Genomic DNA, 22,783 nt, shown 5'->3' with positions numbered 1-22,783 from the left:
TATGTCATAATAACGAGATGTTGTGCCGTTTTTACGACATATGACGTTTTAACGACAACATCTCATTATTACGACGTTGTTTTAATGACATAACATCCCGTTATTACGAGTAAAAATGGCGTTTTTACGGCATAATATTTCGTTATTACGACATAATTGAGTGGAAAAAATCGTATGTGCCAGCCATCGTAGTGTTTGACCCATGTGACCTTGTATTTTAATAAAGTTGCTACTTGTTACAAGACTGATGTATTAAATGCTTGCAATTTTTCATTTTGAAACGATAGAGACTCTGTAGCTAATAGTGGCTAATATGAATTCTGGGAAATGTTCTTGCGCACATCTTGCAGAAGTAAAGAGAAGCTGTTGCTCGAACACAGACGTCTCGAGTGTATTCTTTAAAATAGAAGCTTCACAAAGACTAACATTTTAGACACCAGTGAAAAGTCTTAGTTCTTGACTAAAATCTGCAAGCCATATATTATGCCATGTTCATGAACTCTCAACAGCGAGTGTGTGTTAAATGTCAAATGTGTTAAGCAGCATGAGCATGAGTCATTGCCATGTGATCGGCTTCCCTCACACACACACACACACACACACACTCCGGGGAGAAGATGCACGACACAAGATTAATGTCTAGAGTTGTGCGTCAGACGTAGAACTCCTGTTGCGTGTTGGTCTTCATTCTGCAGCTGATCTGCTTTACACACGTCCTTCTGTCTGCATCTGTACTCGTGTTGCAGATGTTGGAGGAGATCTGATCCTGATTTCAGCAGATTTACAGATCATACATGGTTAAAGGTGTTTAATGTTACACTTCTGTGCACAAGACAAGTCAGTTTTATTTGTATAGCCTTTCACAATACACACTGTTTCAGAGCAGCCGTACAGAAATGTGTGATATAATGCCGAACACTCCACAGTATAGCAGGTTACAGTTACAGTAAAGATCTGCTCCATGTATATTTTAAATAAAAAATAAGATTTAATTGATATTGAAAATATCATCAGTAACAACAGACGGATGTCTTTCTTTGTTCGTAATGAACGGCAGCACAAGATTTAATACCCGTTCACACCAATAACCAGAACTATACAAACACGTTTTGTCGTCTACGTGCTTTTTAAACTCGGATGGATTCTGATGGTTTTTACATTTACATTTATGCATTTGGCAGAGGCTTTTATCCAAAGCGACTTACAGTGCATTTCAAGAACACATTGCTTTCCCTGGGAATCGAACCCATGACCTTGGTGTCGCGAGCGCCAGCGCTCCACTGTTTGAGCTTCGGGAAAACTTTCTAACATTCATCAGCTGTAAAGAAATTGTGTGATTCTGGTGTCGTTATAGTTATAGTTATTGTTATAGGCTGCATTTACACTGCAGGTCTTGATGCCCAATTCCGATTTGCTGACTATATCCGATTTTTTTTGACGACCCGCTTACATCATCTTTTAAAACTGACCCGTATCCGATATTTGCATTTACACTATACACTGCCAAAACAACCCAATGTAGACGTTCTGACCCGGAAAATGAAGTAAAACAGCTCGATATGCAATGGATGCAGAAGCAGAAAAAATTATTATGGTGATGCGCGGATCGCGGTTATATCCGCGGGCGGGTCAAGTAATAAAAATAACATTAATTTCGGGTGGGTCGCGGGTGGATATGATAAATCATTAACGAAAATAACTAGCCTACATTCTCTAAAATATGAGCATATATGTTCCATTCCAGATTAAGTTTCAAAGGAGTAAAGCCTGTTTATGCCATTAAGAAAATGAAATTCTGTCAAATAAATTTTGTTTTAAAGAAATGTTCATTTAAAAGCAGCGCTCATTCATCAGTGTATTATGTTACCATTAGAGATCATCAACCGTCGCCTTGAGTCCGCTGTTGAAGGAGATGATCATCCATTTATCCTCACGCGTAACAACACATAAGAATAATAGTAATTTGACCATCGGGTGCACAGACTTAAATCAGAGAAAATTATTGGTGCGGGTGGATGATTTGATTCGGGTGACGTTGGAGCTCATCCGCGCATCTCTAATTATGCAGTGTTTTGCTTTCCGCACTATTTTCAAAGGTCAGCAAAACATTGCTCTCGTAAGGCGGAGAAAAAATGACTTCACTGTATTGAGCCTTCGTCCTCCATCGCGCCATTAATAATGTGATCGCAGTTGGTGTCCACCTGAGTTGACGTCCCTTTTTTAATGACGTACAACTCACATTTACTGGGGAATATCCGATTTGTCTGCTTACATGGCACACGCAAATGCACGTATCCGATTCATATCCGATTTATTTCCACATATGAGTGAGGCCTGAAACCGATCTGAGAATATCAGAATCCATGTGCTTTTTTCCTGCTTACACGTTCGCCGGTCATATCCGATCTGTGCCACATGAGAGGAAAAAATCGGAATTGGGTCACGAACCATGCAGTGTAAATGGGGCCTTAGTTATAGTTTTAGTTCTTGTTATAGTTATAGTTATAGTTGTAGTTATTGTTAAAGTTATAGTTGTGATGTGATGTGAACTCCACAGTTCTCAAAGAATTAGAACAATTATTTAAACTTTATAGTTATTGTCTATGGTGTGAACGGTCCTGGAGACCTAAACATATCCAAGAATACTGGAAAAATGACTCAATAAATGAATATGAAATTATGTTTGAGATAAACACTTTCTGTTCCTCATCCGGCAATAAGAATAATGTTTGTACGTCATCATCTCCATCAGAATGCATATTCAAAACGACACTAAAAAAACAAGAACAATAAAAAAAAAACTTTAAAAAAGTATAAAAATACATGAATCATCTTTATATGCTTGCGTGTCCTTTAATATTCTCACGTCTACTCTCAATAATGCAGAGGATTTAGTTCATTTCCCAGGAACCTAATTTCGACTCAAGTACCCTGAACATTCATCATTGTCTTCCTCTTCTTCCTCTGGAATGTGTTTCCCAGTGGAGTTCAGTGACTGTGGATGGGTCAGTAACTGGTTCTGAGGATATAACAGCAGCTCGTCTATAACACAGCAGGTTTCTTCAGGTTCAGCAGAAACTCCTGGTATGGTCACTGAGAACAGGTTCACATCCGCAGCGTTCTCTCCGTCGTCCTCATGTGTGTGCAGAGCGATGCTGGAGCTCTGAGGAGGACTCGTTCCCTGAGGAGAAGCTGTCGGCTCAAACACAATCAGACTCTGAGCGTCTGTGGAGGAGCTGAGGCTCGCGTGAACATCGCCACTCCACTCACAGCTAGAGGACACTGGGAAAACCAGCAGAGGGGAACCACGAGCGTCCAGATAGTGTGCCACTATTCTCTCGTACTTCACGCTCTCCTCCTCGTCTTCCTCCTCGCCGCTGCTCTTCGTCTTCTGGACCGAGTCTCTGTCCTCAAAGAGTGTGTTGATGAGCTCAGCGGGAGTGAAGAGAAGGACTTTATTCCCGCTCTCGATCGAGCTCTGGAAAACAACAGGCATTGGTTATACAGGGTCAGAATGACAGAAGTTGAGCTGATGAGGCGATGTTATGCTAACACTTTATATTAATGTTCATTAGTTTACATTAGTTTAATTATTAACTTACATGAACTAACAATGAGCAATACATTTGTTACAGTATTTATTAATCTTTGTTAATGTTAGTTAATATAAATACAGCTGTTCATTGTTTCTTCATGTTAGTTCACAGTGCATTAACTAATGTTAACACATACAACCTTTGATTTTAATAACGTATTAGTAAATATTGAAATTAATATTAACTAAGATTAATAAATGCTGTAGAAGTATTGGTTATTATTAGTTCATGTTAACTAATGAACCTTATTGTAAAGCGTTGCCAATGTTTTTTGCACATTTGCACTGTTCTGTCTCTAAGTAACTTTAAGTTAAGACGAAGTGAGCAGCGGCGAGGAGGAAGATGTATCGCGAGATCTTGGCAAACAACCTTCTTCCCTCAGTAAGAGCATTGAAGATGGGTCGTGGCTGGGTCTTCCAGCATGACATCGACCTGAAACACACAGCCAGGGCAACTAAGGAGTGGCTCCATAACAAGCATCTCAAGGTCCTGGAGTGGCCTAGCCAGTCTCCAGACCTGAACCCAATAGAAAATCTTTGGAGGGAGCTGAAAGTCCGTATGGCCCAGCGACAGCCCCGAAACCTGAAGGATCTGGAGAAGGTCTGTATGGAGGAGTGGGCCAGAAGCCCTGCTGCAGTGTGTGCAAACCTGGTCAAGAACTACAGGAGACGTATGATCTCTGTAATTGCAAACAAAGGTTTCTGTACCAAATATTAAGTTCTGCTTTTCTGATGCATCGAATACTTATGTCATGCAATAAAATGCAAATTAATTACTTAAAAATCATACAATGTGATTTTCTGGATTTTTGTTTTAGATTCCGTCTCTCACAGTTGAAGAGTACATATGATAAACATTACAGACTTCTACATGCTTTGTAAGTGGGAAAACCTGCAAAATCGGCAGTGAATCAAATACTTGTTCTCCCACTGTAAAAGGGATATATTCTGACAGAGAACACAGATCCAGGCCTTCGATCCGAGTCCAGATATTACTCTCCTGCATCACTTCATCAAATCTAACATGTCCTGCGTCATGTAGAGTGTGTTGCTCTCACCAGGACAGCTGGAAGCGGCGGCTTCAGACAGAAGCAGCGAGAGATCAGTCTCGGAGAACACATCACTAACAGCAGCGTCAGCAGACACAGGACGACAGAGATCACTGCATCTGAAACACACAAAACACTGGACTTCAGGAACACACACACACACACACAACACTGGACGACAGAGATCACTGCATCTGAAACACACAAAACATTAAATATTGAAAAACTATCAATGTTTCAAACTGTGGTACGGATACCACTGTTGGTGCTCTTTCTAGTGATTCTCACTTTCTAGTGATACTCAGTTTACTGCTATATTGAATATTATATTCTGCTATATTGCTATACTCCATTTTGAATGAGTGACTCCGGGCGGGAGTTTATCCCGTCACTTCACCACGTGACAGCAGCAAGCAGGTTCCTGATTGGTGAACGCAGCGCGAACAGACGGCAAAATTCAGATTTTTCAACTCGGGCGTCAGACGCGAATTCGCGTCAAACGCGTGAATGCACAAAAAGCACCAAATAAAATCATTCGCGCCAGACGCTCAATTCGCATCATTCGCGTGAACTGGACGCGTGAATGAGGCGAATTCGCGTCCACCACGCCACGCCTCATTCGCGCGTAAACGCATCTTTACATTGACATTGAGCATTGAAATCACTCGCGCCAGACGCTCTATTCGCGTTTGGTGTGAACACAGCATTAGTTCTCATTCATTCTCAGTTGCCATGGTTACCATAGCTTCACACCTGTTCCCTGTTCTGTTGACTATCTTTCACTGTGTATGTACAGCATCAGCTTCTTCAGTGTTTGCACTGCCACACCTTTGCTACTGTTTGGATTCTCTTAGTTTTTTTGTTATTAATTAATAATATTGCTGCGTTTAGATGCTTCCTTCTTGTTTTTGCCTGACACATACTGTATATTACATATACACACATTTATATTTTGTGCTTGATTTATTCAGCAATTACAGTGATAAAGTAGCTAAGGATTTGTTAAGCCTAGAATAATAAATGTAGATTTTCCCCTCCCATAACATTATCTCCAAACAGTTGTCAAAAATAATATGTTTGATTTTAACTGTCATTTATCACTGGGTATTATGACAACACAATCATCAGAGACGAACCAGTAGCTTCAACCCTCACTGAATGCATATTTATATTCATTTGTCGTGGGTCAGATGAGGCCTCTAACTGTTTAAAAGAACATGAAACAGGAAGGGAAGGTGTTTGTATCATTGTATTGTGCAGTTTCCTCTCAAGTGACCCGATGCTGACGGTTGTTCTGCCTGTTGTTTCTATATAAAGCTTTGTGCAATTAAGTCCCACTGGAAATCCAGATCTGTTAATATCAGGATCAAGGTGATCCAATCCAATGACGCTTTGAAAAACCAGCACAAAACTAAGATGGCTTCCCGGATCCTGGATTGCAAAACATGGGATTTCCAAATCCAGATCACTCCAATCCAGATTCAACTTTTGAACAACTGGGCCGTAACTTCACGAATCACAGCTGGGTTTGGGTGACAGTCTCATGCAATTCATCCAATTCATCAACTTTCAGTTTAGAAGCAGCTGTCGAGGACATGATTATCTGATGCACTTTACTTGCCCATTATATTGAATCTGCAGTATCAGTCTAATAGGGTTAGAGTCTGGAGAAAACTGAATACCTGAGACATCAGTGGAGCGAGGGACGTCGGCACACACTGGATCTCTGTGTGGTGTGCTGCGATTCACGATCCTGACATTCACACAGTACCTTCGGCCAGGGGCCAGATCTTCAAGGGTCACGGTCCTCAACCCTTCAATCTTCTGCTCAAACTACCAGTCAACACAAACAGCAGCAATTACAACACATAACATATTAAATAATGCACACACAACTGTTAAAAAGAGCCGTGAGAAGTCACTCATAAACTTTCGTCTGTCGTTGCATTTTAATGATTTCCTAATTTTCATTCATTCTTTATTTAATCAGGTTAAAAACTCATTGAGATTAAAATCTCTTTTACTAGAGTGACTTGGCCAAGAAAGCAGCTGCAAAAACATGAACATACAAATACACATCAAAACACAATCAAGGACCACAACGCCAGTTTACCAAAGGATAAAACACATAATCGGTTAAATGTAACCTAAACTCGTTCAGTGATGAGGCACAGTCAGCTTTAAGATGTTTGCTAAATTATTCCAAGTTTTATTTTTAAAGCCTTTTGTCCCTTTAACTTTAAGATAACAAATCATTAGAACGAAGACAGTAGCAAACATTTGCATTAGACACGCAGAGAGACGAGTCATTCAGAATATGATCAAAGATTGCATAGGTGGATGTTTTCAGGGAATTCGGCTTTTCCACTCAAATGAACAACATGACGTGACTAAAGATTCGTTTTTTTGCTGAAAGACCTCGAACGAGAGAGTTGATTAAATGATCTAATGGAACTTCAGAGGACCGACAGACAGGGAAGGACAGAGGAAAAGAAGGGAGAGCTGGGCCGATACCACGAAGCCGGTTTAGGTGATCGCCAGCTGTGTTTCAGCTTAGTCTGGGGTTACGGCACCGTGAAAGCGTTTGTCATTAGATCGTAAGAGATCGCAGACCCAAACTGGAAGTGACACGTGTCTGACACAGTAAAGCCACTCCCCAGTTTCTGCTCCACATTAGGTAAAAGATTTTTAAAGACAAAAATGTCTGGCTTTTAGCGATGATTATTTATTATAATTCTTTTAAATGATTTAGATAATTAAGATACCCGTAATCCATTACGTTTAGTTGAACAATTATTATTATTAAGTGTTTAGTTCAAATGAACATAAATATATTCAGGTAATATAAATAAGATTGTGAATCGGTAGATAAAGCTTTATAAATGACTACATGTGAGTCTCTGTGTATATATATATATATATATATATTATCAACTATATAAACTTACTTCATAACTTTCCCTTGCACTGATATAGTAAGATATTTCCTCGCTGAGTAAATGCATTAATATACTCCATATTCTTCAATCTCTTAATCCTCGGCAGAAAAGAGAAGTGAATCTTGCCGACTCTCTTGCGAGAAGTGAATCACAGTTTCCAGGCATACGATTGGCTGTTCACTGATGATGTCACACTTTCATGTGCTCACACTCCATGAACTCAAAGCCTGACTGGATTGGTCAACTGGAAACTAATCCTGTAACCCAGAGTTTGTTCAACTTCCATCATGTTTCGGGCCTCAGGTGAGGTCAAATGAACTAATAACGAGATAACGACGGGCAGATTCACCACAACGCCATATTATCATGATTCTTCAGCCACTAAAACGTACTGCGATTTTAAACATTTACAAAGGTCTGCAATCACATATATTGTGATTTATTATCTTTGTAAATATCTTTGTAAGTGTCTATGTAAATATCCCACATATGCTTTTATTTAATAAGTTATCAGTCACATTTTCATTTCCATCTCCTTCATCCCTTCCTCGCTCAATATTTTCCTTTCTCATATTTTTTTCATATTAATGACACTTGTCAAATGAAATGTTTGCACACTGTGTTTGTTAGTACAACAAATTTTTTAAGCAGTTTTACACACTGATTAAACACTGATGAGCAAGTCAAAGGTGACACTACAAACTCATCTTCAGTTATGAGATGTACTTATGAGCTGAATCATATTTCTATTGTTGTTTTAGGAAGATACTGAACTTTGGCATTAGCAGATACTTAAAAGTGTACAATGTGGAGTGATTTTCGTTGTGAAATATCCTACACAATAACCCATGATAGTCTGATGAGTGCTGTAGTGTAGTGTCTCGCCTTCAGCACTGTTAGCTCATGTCTATTGAGCTGATCAGGTGATTACACACATGTTTGATACGCTCTGAAAAGCAAATAACTCCCAGAATACGTGCCTGGATAATGTTGATGAAGTGCCAGTACAGTGTGGTCGAATGAGCAAGTATATACTGTATTAAAGTATAAAGTATACAGTATTAAAGATGCAGCATGTAAAGTGCTCAGCTGTCCTCTCACCTCTGCTCCATCTTCACTGCTGACCACCAGTCTATATTCAAACCTGTGTGAATTGTAAACGTCCTGCAGTTTCTCAGTAGGAGCTCTGAGACTCACACAGAGCGTGCGATTACACGCGGCGACGGACAGCAGTGGCGCCTCCATCATAGCTTCAGGAGAACACAGAAACAACACATTACACACACTATACAGCACTGCTACCCTCACAAACTATTAGCTAACTTCAAGTATTCTTAACTCTTTCCCCGCCAAACACGGAATTTTCCGGGCTTTATGAAAAAGCGCTTCCCCTCCAAACACGGAATTTTCCGGGTATCCGTGTTTTAGGTGGTATACGGTAAGGAAGACCCGCGCGCATGCTCTGAAAGAGTACGGAACTTTTTGATCAAAGAAACCGACTGCGATCGGCTCAAACATGAATGGAGTAGCGAGAATGTAACGTTAGGTCAAAATATCTGAAATGAAGAGGTTTACGGCTGATCAAGTACTGGAGGTGTTGATGGACTCGGAGTCCGATCACTCCTTATTTGATCATTCTGAATCTGATCGGGACGAAGTAGTTAGTGAGAGAGATGTTCATGTCACAGAAATATCTTTATGCACAATGTTGGATAATATATATATATATAAACACTATAATGTTTGTGTGTGAGTGTGCATGTAGGCAAATATGAGCGTGTAATGCCCAAATTGTTTCTCTCTTTGTGCACATTTACCACACTGTAATATGTATTTACAGGTGGAACTATAGATATAGAATATCGTGCAAAAATTGATGATTATGGCTTACATCTTATGTAAACCCCAAATTCTAAATTAGAATATTGTGAAAAGGTTTTCATAAGCTATATTATGGTAAGCCATAATCATCAAAGTTATAACAAATAAAGGCTTGAAATATCTCACTTTGCATGTAATGAGTCTACATAATATATTAGTTTCACCTTTTAAGTTGAATTACTGAAATAAATAAACTTTTGCACGATATTCAAATTTTTCGAGTTTCACCTGTGTGTATATATATATATATATATATAATGTATGTGTGTGTGTGTGTGTGTGTGTGTATCTATGTCTTTTTTATTGAAAGTAATTCCAATTATTCATATAATTATTTACAGGTAGAACACAGCGAGGGGGAAATGTTTCCACATCCTGGGAAATGTTACTCAGTGTACCACTCAAAAGCAAATTACAGTGCCTAAATTTTATATATTTTATATTTATTTATAATTGTAATTTATTTTGGAAGGTTTTATATATGATGGGAAAGACATCTGAATGTATTCTGCTTGAAAATGCACTTGTTTGATAAAAATGCCTTTTTCTCAGCTTTTTGTCCAGAATGTTGTGTTTTTGACAAAACCTATCTATGTTCAAGTGGCAATAAAAAAAGAAAAAATGAAGATAAAATATATATTTTTTTTTGTTTAAAAGCAGACGCTCAGATCTTTATTTTGATATGTAGCATGTTCATATATTCATAGAACAAAATATTCTGTGGGCCATTAAAATTTAGCGAAAATCGTCAAAAACCCTGGCGGTGGCTGGCAACTTTTCAAAAAAATGCTGGCGGGGAAAGAGTTAAGGAAAGTTCAAGTATATTTTAAAGTATACTTGTCAGTGTTTCAATACTAAACTGGTCCACTTTTCAGTGTATAAAAGTAATCTTTGAGTACACAAGTACTTCTCAAGTACATTCCTTGTGTATGCAAATATACTACAAGTGAACTTATCGGTATACTGTCGGTATACCGATAAGTTATCGGTTAAGCGGAACTTATCGGTTAAAGGTGCAGTGTGTAAGTTTTAGCGGCATCTAGTGGTGAGGTTGTGAATTGCAGCCAACAGAAGTTACGGTGGCTGACAGGAAGTGATGTCGTTGTCTGAGACAAGTGTTTTATTCGCTGACTTTAGCTATAGCTTCTTTGCATGAAGAACAACACAGTGACGAAACGAGTTTGTCCGTTCAGGGCCACCGTAGAAACATGTTGATGTTGATGAGACCCGCGGTGTGTGTAGAGAGAAACGCCTCATTCTAAGGTAATAAAAACATGACGGGTTATTATGTAAGGTCTTTACGCACCACTAAAAACATAGTTATGTATATGATATTGCATTTCTGTCAACAGATCCTCCTAAATATTACACAACGCACCTTTACATGTAGTAAATGTTTTAGTTTATGAAAGTACACTGAAGTATACTCTCAGTAAACTACTAGTTTAGTAGTTTTATACTTGTGCATTTTCTTTAGGTAAACTTAACATCAGTGTAAAATCATATATAGTGAACTATAATTACACTTCCTATTTAGGTATACATTTTTATACTTGAAATATACCTTTAACTTTAGTTAAATGTACAGTGTAGTCCACTTCCTATGTACATTAGCAGTGGACTACACAAAAATTCAGATACTCAGAATTATGAATGTTTTCTTTATAAATCAATATGTTCAAACAATGTAAGTTTATAAGACTATGTAAAACTGTGAAAAAGTATTTAATAGGCTTCTCAATCAAAAGATTAAACCTACAATATAGATTACTTAACTATAGTTTTAAGTATATTTTGATCAAAAGATTGAGTAGATTCTGTCAGTTATCTGGACTTATTCATCTTTAGTTTCACTTTCATGGACTTTCAGTTTGTTTTCATTCATCATGTGTTCCTTTGTTTGATTTTCCTGCCACTCATCGGTTGCCATGGACACTCATCAGCTCATCACACCTGTTCGTCATCTCCTCATTATCACGGTGTATTTAAGTTCCTCACCTTCGAAAGCCTGGACACGCTTAATTTACAAATAGCCGCTCTGCTCTCACATTAAAAATAAGATGGATGCCATTGGATTGTCAACACAATCGCTGGTGTGTGCAGTGGCCATGTTTCGTGGTTCATGTAGATAGAAATCTCTTACTGTTCAGAATGGGTTGGAATGGGTCGCAGCTGGAATTCGAGGTGTGATTGCCCAGAGAAGCGGACACATTGACGTAATAGGTTTCCTCCGCATCGGATAAGGCTTCAGTGAGATTACATCGCAGAGGAGACGTCACATTCTCACACTCCTTCACCACCACTTCTGTCCCACTGCAACACAAACACATTCACAGTTAGAACAAGCGTCCATCCAGACATAATCAACACACTCACCCAGTGACACTATCTGTTCAACATCATCTTCGGTGTGAAACTAGGGCTGTTCGAGTCCTCACTGTTGTTTTCGGTGTGAAACTAGGGCTGTTCGAGTCCTCACTGTTGTTTTTGATTCTTGGTTTGTGTTTTCGATTGCAGGATCCTAATCTCGCCATGGCTACAGGATTAAGGTCGTGGAGAGTTGCCTTCTCATGCCTTTGCATACATTTCTACAACATTTTAAATTGTAATTTTGGCTGCATTGTCCCTGAAATGGGCCATAGCTCATAACCCAACAGTAAACCCTAAAGAAAAACGCTTCTTCGTGGACATGCAGTTATTGCATGGATGGAACCAGATATGAGTGTCTAAAATACATGTGTATTTTACTTTACTTTAACTGTATGCTTTGCACTGAATTAAACTGGACACTAAAATAGTCCAGTTATTTTTAGCCAAAATGGGGGTCAACCTTGAACAAATTGCAACAGAAGCAAACTCAACTGATTTTGTATCCTCAATATGTCCTGAGTAAAGAAAAAAAAAAGTCCAGAAGAATCCCATTAGGAGGAAGTTTAGAAAAAGACCCAAATATCGCCTATTCATACGCCTATTCATTCTCTTTCTCACGTGAATAGGGTAAAAAAAAATTACCATTAGATATCACGATGACAATTACTGAGTTGATTACTTGCATCAAGACAAACAAAAAATGTTTTACACGTTTTTTTTAAATTGTTTGTTAACATGGACAAACGGTGCATAATCTAATTACGTATGTGCGTACGTAACAGATCTAAACATTGTCAACAAGATTCAACAAGACATTTTCACCTGGCTATACCCCCAGGCGAAAATGTCTTGTTGAATCTTGACGACACATAACAGTAAAATACTTAATGTTAAGGTCTGAATGGAACACATTTAGGCTACCCATGAGCACTAATACATAGAGGCAGGAAGAAGTACTTTAGAAACCAGCCTTTATTCATTTTTAAGAGATGGGGTTTGGGGTTGGGTCCGTGGGACTGTTTCTGGGGGACGAGTCTGAGGGAGGAACAGGAGACAATGGTAAGGAGAATGCAGAAGACAAAAGGTAGGTAAAATAAAAAGTGAATCCCCAGAAACAGTCCCACAGACCCAGACCCCAAACCCCATCTCTGCAATAATAATTAATAAAGGCTGGTTCTTCCTGCCTCTATATATTAATGCTCATGGGTAGCCGTAATGGGTTCCATTCAGACCGTAACATTAATATTTTACTGTTATGTGTCAACAAGATTCAACAAGACATTTTCACCTGGGGGTATAGCCAGGTGAAAATGTCTTGTTGAATCTTGTTGACAATGTTTAGATCTGTTGTGGTATTTATGCAAATTAGCACATAATTAGATTATGCACCGTTTGACCATGTTAACAAACAATTTCAAAAAACTTGTAATACATTTTTTGTTTGTCTTGATGCAAGTAATCAACTCAGTAATTTTCATGGTGATATCTAATGGTTAAATTGTTTTACCCTATTCACGTGAGAAAATAATGAATAGGCGTATGAATAGGCTATATTTGGGTCTTTTTCGAAACTTCCCCCTAATGGGATTCTTCTGGACTTTTTTTCCCCCTTACTCAGGACATATTGAGGATACAAAATCAGTTGAGTTTGCTTCTGCTGCAATTTGTTCAAGGTTGACCCCCATTTTGGCTAAAAATGACTGGACTAAAATAAAACATCCAGAACATTAACAACAGCCCTGATATAAGAGTGTGTGGTTTATCTGTCAATCAGATGCATGTGGAACTTGTGTTTTTTACTGTAATCTATGCTCTTAACATGCTTTCTTTCAGAATTATCATCAGCTATTAGAAAGAAAGGTTAAAAAAAACTAGCATTTTATTTGAAATGGGAATAAGATGAAGACCCTCGATTACGTCATGGTCTATTATATCCAAATCCGGGCAGCGCTCTAAATTGTGGACAACATAGCCAAAAAAATTACCTTTAAATTGTTTTTTGATCTGGTTCATTGAAAGGAACTAGCCGAAAGAACCTTTTGGTGGAAATGAATCGGACTTCTAATCACTATTAGCGAGAGGCGAGTTAATAATAAGCTTTGCTGAAATGAAACAGATTCTGAATGAGGAGTCGATTCCCCTTCATGAAATCAGGTCCACACTTTGGAAACGACTCTCTAATCGATTCTTTAAGGAATGGATTCCCAGCCATATGTGAAAGGGCCTTTATTAATCATTGTTACAGGTGCTAATAACCAGCCTGTGTATGATTTACAGTCGCAACTACACTCTTAAAAATAAAGGCTCTTTATTGGCATCGATGGTTCCATGAAGAATCATCCACGGAGTCACTAATGAAGAAAGGGTCTTTAGCTGAAAGGTTCACATGTTCTTCACACTAAGAAAACATTATTCTTTAAAGATCTGACCAATGAAAGGCTCTTTGGGGAACCAAACATCGTTGTTTTTATATGGCATTGTTGTGGAAAAAACCCTTTTGGAAGATTTATTTGTAAGAGTGTCAGTCATGCCACATGATTTAGCCCGTTTTCTCTCTCATGCGCTTTTCATTCACAGTGACTGATGACTAACCTCAGGCTCAAGGATTAGGATTGCAATAAATCTCCAGGTCCTGTGTAATTGGGGAACTTCAGGGAAATGCCCAATCATCTCCATATAATGACCTCACCTCTCTCTGCTCCCAGCGCTCGCTCGCTCATTCACACACACTTTCACAACCAATCTGTTTCAGAGCCTGTTTCTCATTTACTGCTTGTGCGTATGCCATACAGGACGTCTTTCTTTCTGATTTATTGTTATGCAGAAATAATTAATACTTTAATACGGTCACTTACTTCCAACAGTGTCTGATTAAGACTAATGGCTAGTGTATATGATGTTCTGCTGTGCTGTGTGTGTGTGAAAGTCAGATTATACCTGAGTGTCCGTATTTTGACGGAGAAGTGGACGCCATCAGGAGATCCGGGACCCTTTTCCCAGGACAATAAGTGGACGAAATACTGGGAAGATAGGACCAGATGTACCGGGGCAGGGATGTCCATGCATAATGCTTCAGAAGGAGAACAAATATTTAGATAAAGTTATAAAATACTCAAGTTTTTCAATTCTACACTGGGTTCCTGGCTCAAGTTTAAAGAATACTTCATGCCAAAAAGGTTCTACATAAGGAGAAATGTCCCACTGTGGTGAAGCTTTTAATGTAGTTTATGTGTTTATGTGGTGTTTTTAATCTGCTTTAAGACAAACTATGTGTAAGTTCATAAGTCGACAGCATTGCTGAGTATTTCCTCCTTAAAACTGCAGTGAACCAAAGACAGTCTCAAACACACACTTTGAAATCGCTGGTGTTTCTGACGTCACAAACTACCTTGTAACCAATCAGATCAACGTGTGATCGTCAACCAGTGGATCTCTGAGCTGAGTGAGTGAGTGGAGGCGGGGCGAATTTGCATATTCATAGAACCGCGCATACTAAATGAGGTGTCGAGTTACAATTTTGGTGATCAAAGAGGAGTTTTAAGGGATAAAATAATTGACTAAAGGGGGACTTTTAAATGATTGCATAACGGGTTACTTCGATTATTTCTAGTTGCTGATTGATCATGAAATGTAATTAAAATAAAATAAAACCTAAAACTAGCCTTTTTCACACCATGACCTTGGCCTTGTAACATTTCACCCCCAAACCCAAAGTACTAATAAAGTACTGTAACTGCACGAGTCGGTTTCTGTGTGTGTGTTGAGGATGAGCTAATCATCAAGCTCATGTGAAACAGTGAAACCCTTCAGATAAAGCTGCTGCTGTCAGCTGCTGCTGTAAGACTTTTCTGACATCTTCTTAGTTTCATGATACTTCAAGAGCCATGGACACAACGAGCTCACTAACATCTCAGAGCTGGAAGGCATTGCTCAAGTGAGGCTACGACATTTCCCAAGGCAATAAACAAGTGAACGCGGGTCTGTTAAGAGGCCGACAGCGACATTACAAAGAGTTACAGAGAGTGTTTACTCCCTACATGTGACGATTATCTCTCGTATCCTCTATGAGACGCAGGCCTGTTCTGACTGAACAAAACATCCAAAAACTTGGCAAAAACAAATGTCTTATGTCTTATCTGCTCTTCCAAAACCATGTCTTGTGGTCGGATGAGACCAAGATTGAACTTTTTGGGCACAATTGTAAAAGGTTTGGTTCATAGGCTCATAGTGACGTTCATAGATCTTAATTCACACCCACCCCCACACACAACTCTAGAGTATATGAATTATTTAGAGATTGAACCGCTGAATGTTTGTTGCACAGTCATGGTTTACAGCATTGATATCTTACTTGTTTGTGCAATTGTAGGCTATATGTTTCCTCCAACAGCCCAAGCTAAAGGCATTTAGAACGACGCATCAAACAAATTCAGAAGGAATAAAATGTAAATAATAAATAAGAATAATGAGTGAAATGTAAATAATGGATCAGAAGGTAACGGGGGAAGAAAGAGCGAAGTGGAACGGTCAAAATCAAGAGTCTGTTCAGTCTCTAGTCCATCTGATGAAGTGGAGCGCGCTTCAGAACAGCGGACGGGATTCAGGGACGTTTCGGGAATTCTAAACCGCTTTCCAAAGTGAACTAAACTTCAAAGTTAAACACCTCTGAGCTGCCATTGGTCCGTGGTGATGATGTCATAGGTGGGTGTGGCTTTGAGGCTCCGCCTCCTCTGAGGAGTCAATCTTCATTTCTTCTGTTCAGACGCGAGTCAAAACATGAGCCGCTTTATAACTGATGTGACACTGACACTGTTTGTCATGTTTAATACTGTAAAGCTGCTGATTTTAAAGCAATCTATTGCATAAAGTTGCACCAATGCTACATTTGTCATAATCATTTGTTAACAAACAAGTAGGCCTATTCATTACTTCAGTAAACTCATTGTTTCTGCCCTTTAATATTATTACAGTGTTTAAATTAATACTTTTTTAGCTAACTGTGATTTTGTATATGTATATTTCTGAAATACATATCTTAGACAGAGCCCTCTGATAACAGATCACTGTAAATGGTAATATGGACTAGGCTATGTGTATTGTATTGTGCTATACAAATAAATATGATTTGAATTGAATTGAATATAAAGTGCTGAATAAATAAACGTGAGCAAACACATCCACATCTCTCTAATAAGACGCTGTTTCTCATCGCTAGCATTACTGTTGTTAATTAACGTTAGCTACAAACACTGATACACCATTACTGTTGTTAATTAGCGTTAGCTACAAACACTGATACACCATTACTGTCGTTAATTAGCGTTAGCTACAAACACTGATACACCATTACTGTCGTTAATTAGCGTTAGCTACAAACACTGATACACCATTCCTGTTGTTAATTAACGTTAGCTACAAACACTGATACACCATTACTGTTGTTAATTAACGTTAGCTACAAACACTGATACACCATTACTGTCGTTAATTAGCGTTAGCTACAAACACTGATACACCATTACTGTTGTTAATTAGCGTTAGCTACAAACACTGATACACCATTACTGTTGTTAATTAGCGTTAGCTACAAACACTGATACACCAAAACTGTTGTTAATTAGCGTTAGCTACAAACACTGATACACCATTACTGTTGTTAATTAGCGTTAGCTACAAACACTGATACACCATTACTGTTGTTAATTAGCGTTAGCTACAAACACTGATACACCATTACTGTTGTTAATAAGCGTTAGCTACAAACACTGATACACCATTACTGTTGTTAATTAGCGTTAGCTACAAACACTGATGCACCATTACTGTTGTTAATTAGCGTTAGCTACAAACACTGATACACCATTACTGTTGTTAATTAGCGTTAGCTACAAACACTGATACACCATTACTGTTGTTAATTAGCGTTAGCTACAAACACTGATACACCATTACTGTTGTTAATTAGCGTTAGCTACAAACACTGATACACCATTACTGTTGTTAATTAGCGTTAGCTACAAACACTGATACACCATTACTGTTGTTAATTAGCGTTAGCTACAAACACTGATACACCATTACTGTTGTTAATTAGCGTTAGCTACAAACACTGATACACCATTACTGTTGTTAATTAGCGTTAGCTACAAACACTGATACACCATTACTGTTGTTAATTAGCGTTAGCTACAAACACTGATACACCATTACTGTTGTTAATTAGCGTTAGCTACAAACACTGATACACCATTACTGTTGTTAATAAGCGTTAGCTACAAACACTGATACACCATTACTGTTGTTAATTAGCGTTAGCTACAAACACTGATGCACCATTACTGTTGTTAATTAGCGTTAGCTACAAACACTGATACACCATTACTGTTGTTAATTAGCGTTAGCTACAAACACTGATGCACCATTACTGTTGTTAATTAACGTTAGCTACAAACACTGATACACCATTACTGTTGTTAATTAGCGTTAGCTACAAACACTGATACACCATTACTGTTGTTAATTAGCGTTAGCTACAAACACTGATGCACCATTACTGTTGTTAATTAGCGTTAGCTACAAACACTGATACACCATTACTGTTGTTAATTAGCGTTAGCTACAAACACTGATGCACCATTACTGTTGTTAATAAGCGTTAGCTACAAACACTGATACACCATTACTGTTGTTAATAAGCGTTAGCTACAAACACTGATACACCATTACTGTTGTTAATTAGCGTTAGCTACAAACACTGATACACCATTACTGTTGTTAATTAGCGTTAGCTACAAACACTGATGCACCATTACTGTTGTTAATTAACGTTAGCTACAAACACTGATACACCATTACTGTTGTTAATTAGCGTTAGCTACAAACACTGATACACCATTACTGTTGTTAATTAGCGTTAGCTACAAACACTGATACACCATTACTAGGGGTGGCACGGTACATGAAAAAACATCTGAACCGTTCGGTTCGCTTGTCTCGGTTCGGTGCGTGTGTGCGTCGCACGGTTCGACGCATACGCAATGTAGCCTCGTGCCCGTGCTAATACAATGCTAAATCGGAAGTATGTAGAATAACATTATGATGTCCAGCAATCGATTTAAATAGTACACTGGGTTTACTTAGACATTTAATGAGATCTACTCCACTATATGTCTTTCGTTTTTTCACGTGAATAAATCCATAGATCGACTGTTTCACGTATGTACTTTAATGGTCCAGTGGCAGAACTTTTGCCAAGCGTGTCATAGGTTCTGAGTTCTAATATTTTTTTTTTCTTTTTCATCAAAACCGATTATGTTTATCAGTGGTTGTATATCAAGCAGGGACAGATTTGTGTGAATTTTGTTTTGTGATTTCACGGGAACGAATAGAGAGTCTCCTCAACGGATTGAAGCGCTCATCCGAGTGAAGACTGTGCGGTGTGTGCGCGAGCCACAAGAGAACACTGTATCAGCACCACATTGATCACTAATTTCAGCGCTAGATTGCTTTTTATTTAACAAACGAACGAAATGAATAATTAGCTAGTTAACTGGAGATGTTTTATTTATTTGTATTGGTACATCTGTGGCGCGAGATATCGACCCTAGCAAAAAGTGGTGGGGACTGGGGACATGTCCCACCCGCAAATTACGCCTATGATGACGAGACACGAGGAGAAATTGACAAAGAACTGTCCGACACAGCCCACGTAGCTCTCACTACAGATGGATGGACCTCCGGGGCCACTGAAAGTTTCCTCACAGTGACCGCTCACTCACTATATTACTTCGAAATGGGAAATGAGAAGCTGCGTTTTGCAAACATGCCCCATTTATGAAATAAATAATTAGATAATTAAGCTATATATCAAATGTTGAAGTACATTTTTGGAATGTTAAAGATAAAAAGAAAAAATAACAACAAGAACCGTACAGAACCGAAAACCGTGATACGAACCGAACCGTGATACGAACCGAACCATGGGTTTTGTGAACCGTGCCACCCCTAACCATTACTGTTGTTAATTAGCGTTAGCTACAAGCACTGATACACCATTACTGTTGTTAATTAGCATTAGCTACAAGCACTGATACACCATTACTGTTGTTAATTAGCGTTAGCTACAAGCACTGATACACCATTACTGTTGTTAATTAGCATTAGCTACAAACACTGATACACCATTACTGTTGTTAATTAGCATTAGCTACAAGCACTGATACACCATTACTGTTGTTAATTAGCATTAGCTACAAGCACTGATACACCATTACTGTTGTTAATTAGCATTAGCTACAAACACTGATACACCATTACTGTTGTTAATTAGCATTAGCTACAAGCACTGTGATAAACACATTGGATGGCTGTTGTCACAGTTTTATCTATATTTATTGTATCTGTCCCTATACAAATAAAACATTAAATAAATAAATTGTTATTGCAGCACATATATATATTCATCTAAACTTCTTTTCCCCTCTAAGTGAAGAACGACACAGACCTTGGCCGGGAGTATAGGGATATCGACTGACAGAAGCACTAGCCATCAGGGATTTCTTTAGATAAGAATCAAGGGGATGTTATTCATTACATGCATTATCCATCATATCCCCATTAAGATAATAAAAACCTGATTAATTCTCTGAATGTTAACCCATATTCCAATAAGGCGTGTGAAATTCAAGTCCCCCCATTAGAAGTGTATCTAAAACTAGGAAGTTGAAGGGAAAATAAATATACTGCAAGTACACACACACTTTTGTACAAACAAGGCCACATGAGCTGCCATCTGTGTTAGAAGTGAAGGCCGGATGAGTGTGTGTGTGTGTGTGTGTGTGTGTGTGTGTGTGTGTGTGTGTGTGTGTGTGTGTGTGTGTGTGTGTGTGTGGTTCTACACTTCTCTTCAGGTTTCCTGTCGTCTTTACCACACAAGCTGCTTATCGTGCCAGTGCCACCACACACTCATCCTGGCAAACTTATCAAACGACACCCTTTTAAAGCCTCAGAGTAAAACACAAGCTTTTAACACACACATTTCATGGCTTGTTTACTAGAAGTGGATGAACGATAGGCAAACCAGTGGCTGTGAATCATCTCAAACATAACACAGCTAAATCTAACCATGCATAGAGTACAGATTAAATCTCAGTTTATGACACTAAAACAACAGTTCTGTTTCTGTGATCCAATGAAATAGTTCAAATTCATTACTTTACAGTAAGTTATTTTACTCCATTTTCTTTTTTTAAACGATTTTTAGAAGTTAAAGTGTGATGAATACTAAAGGGTTTAAGCTTTCGAAGGATGCCTCATTCATGATGATTATTAATGTGAGATGTGAAAAGGTCAACACGACAAAACTCACTTGGTTTTAGTTTTTATGTTCTTCCTTTGTACAAACACTTAATGCTCCAAAATATATAATTTGCATTCCTAGTAGAATGGACGCAAAATAAAGAATAGCTTACTTTTTTTTTGATTGATTTTCAAGAATTAGCCAAACAATATAACCGACATGTATTTCAGAATAAAAGAAATCCGCATGAGAAGTATATTATTATTATTCGTTGATTTGAGATGGAATAACCCTGTTTCAGATGTCATACATGTCATTAGCTGTAGTGTGTCTCCTCTTAAACAGAAGAGTATTATGATCATAACTGGCCGCACTCACCGATGTGAAGTAGAACAGCGGCTGCCAGTGCTCTTGTTACTGCAGACATCGCGCGAGGCTGTCAGGCTAACATCGGTCCAGTCTTTCCTCATGCCGTGATTTATCCTCCACAGGCTCGACTCCACTGTCTCACATAGCACCGTTTAAACACTGCGACATTATACGCGTTCTGTTGAGGTTGTAAAACCAAATGTTTTAGAGTGGAGTTCAGACACTTTCATTTTCTTGTATAACATTTCCGGTTTTGTCTTGATGTTTGAAGTCTGGCGATGGGCGTGGTTTGTCCGTTACGTCAGTGCGCATGCGCAGCATTCAGCGTGAGACACGCGCTCTCAGGCATTAGAGAGATAATTATATTGTAATAGTTTCAACCTCCACAAAATACCACATTTGTTCTTTTTTTTTATATATTACCAATTATTATTAACAATGAATTAACTAATTTTAATTTGTTGTATTATATTTAGTTTAATTTTCTTTTCTTGTGCTTTGATATAATTCTGCAACTGTCCTAGTACAGTTGTTGTAATTTGACATACATTTGTGTCCTGTACATGTAAAAAATAATGATAATAATAATTAATAAACTGTGGCAAGAACACAATTTTTACAAAAGCAAAATACAATAAAAGTTTGCAAAAGGTCTAGGTTATTTAACTATGAATTCATGCACAACACATACATAATTGTTTTGCATATGCAAACATACAAGGATCATTTGTTTACTATTAGTTAGCCTGAGTATTATTGTTAATTCCAACACATCATCAGTGGACTTTTATAAGTGTCAGGTGTGTATTCTGTATATAAGCCAGTCTGCATTACACATTTCCATCTACAATCACGCTGAAAACGATAGTGTGTGTATCCTGTGCCCTATCGTCACACCAGAACACGACCAGCGGCGCTCGAGTCGATGAAGCATGAGTGTGTGATAGTGTGTCTGTCCTGTTCATTTGCACCTGCCCACACTGCCAAAATAACCAAAACCTGGATCAATGACCATGGTATCACTGTGTAATTACTGTGTGATTTCATGTAATATTCAAATTTTTTGAAATCCTGTTTTCGTGGGTTTTATGAGCTGGAAGCCCAAATTATGTACAAATAAACAACTAAATACTTGAAATCGTTTAAGTTGTGGGCCCTGAATCTATCATCTATGGAAGTTTAACGTTTTGATATTCAAATTTTTCGGAAAGGGTCTGTATAAAATATGATATCACCAACACGTCATGTATTTTTTTCATGTATGGGATTGGAAGTATTTCAG

The 22,783-nt window shown here is 38.3% G+C and overlaps 1 protein-coding gene across 2 annotated transcripts; it reads right to left on the bottom strand.

Moving 5' to 3' along the window:
• Positions 1-793: 793 nt before the first annotated feature.
• crfb2 (cytokine receptor family member b2) lies at positions 794-21,777 on the bottom strand. 2 transcript variants are annotated; one of them, XM_082176199.1, is made up of 7 exons: positions 21,511-21,777; positions 14,772-14,904; positions 11,608-11,777; positions 8,685-8,833; positions 6,327-6,477; positions 4,654-4,838; positions 794-3,478 (listed from the first exon to the last, which is right to left on the bottom strand). In XM_082176199.1, the coding sequence occupies exons 1-7, from the start codon at positions 21,557-21,559 to the stop codon at positions 2,912-2,914; spliced, it is 1,404 nt and encodes a 467-aa protein (XP_082032325.1). In that variant the 5' UTR covers positions 21,560-21,777; the 3' UTR covers positions 794-2,911. The 2 variants fall into 2 exon arrangements, with proteins under 2 accessions (XP_082032325.1, XP_082032326.1); XM_082176200.1 differs by having other exon boundaries at positions 4,654-4,763.
• Between the last annotated feature and the right edge of the window lie 1,006 nt (positions 21,778-22,783).

The sequence above is a fragment of the Leuciscus leuciscus genome (assembly GCF_965113295.1).
Source record: "Leuciscus leuciscus genome assembly, chromosome: 7".
NCBI lineage: Eukaryota > Metazoa > Chordata > Actinopteri > Cypriniformes > Leuciscidae > Leuciscus > Leuciscus leuciscus.
Note: the sequence above shows the minus strand (reverse complement) of the source record. Positions and strands in the feature narration are given on the sequence as shown.

Bases quoted from the DNA above. Each gene is read 5' to 3' on its own strand.
- crfb2 (XM_082176199.1), bottom strand. From the start codon at position 21,559: ATGTCTGCAGTAACAAGAGCACTGGCAGCCGCTGTTCTACTTCACATC. The intron at 11,778-14,771 runs GTATAATCTGAC...TTTGTGTTGCAG, and splicing joins GTCAAAATACGGACACTCAG to TGGGACAGAAGTGGTGGTGA. The intron at 3,479-4,653 runs GTGAGAGCAACA...GTTGTTTTCCAG, and splicing joins CGCCGCTTCCAGCTGTCCTG to AGCTCGATCGAGAGCGGGAA.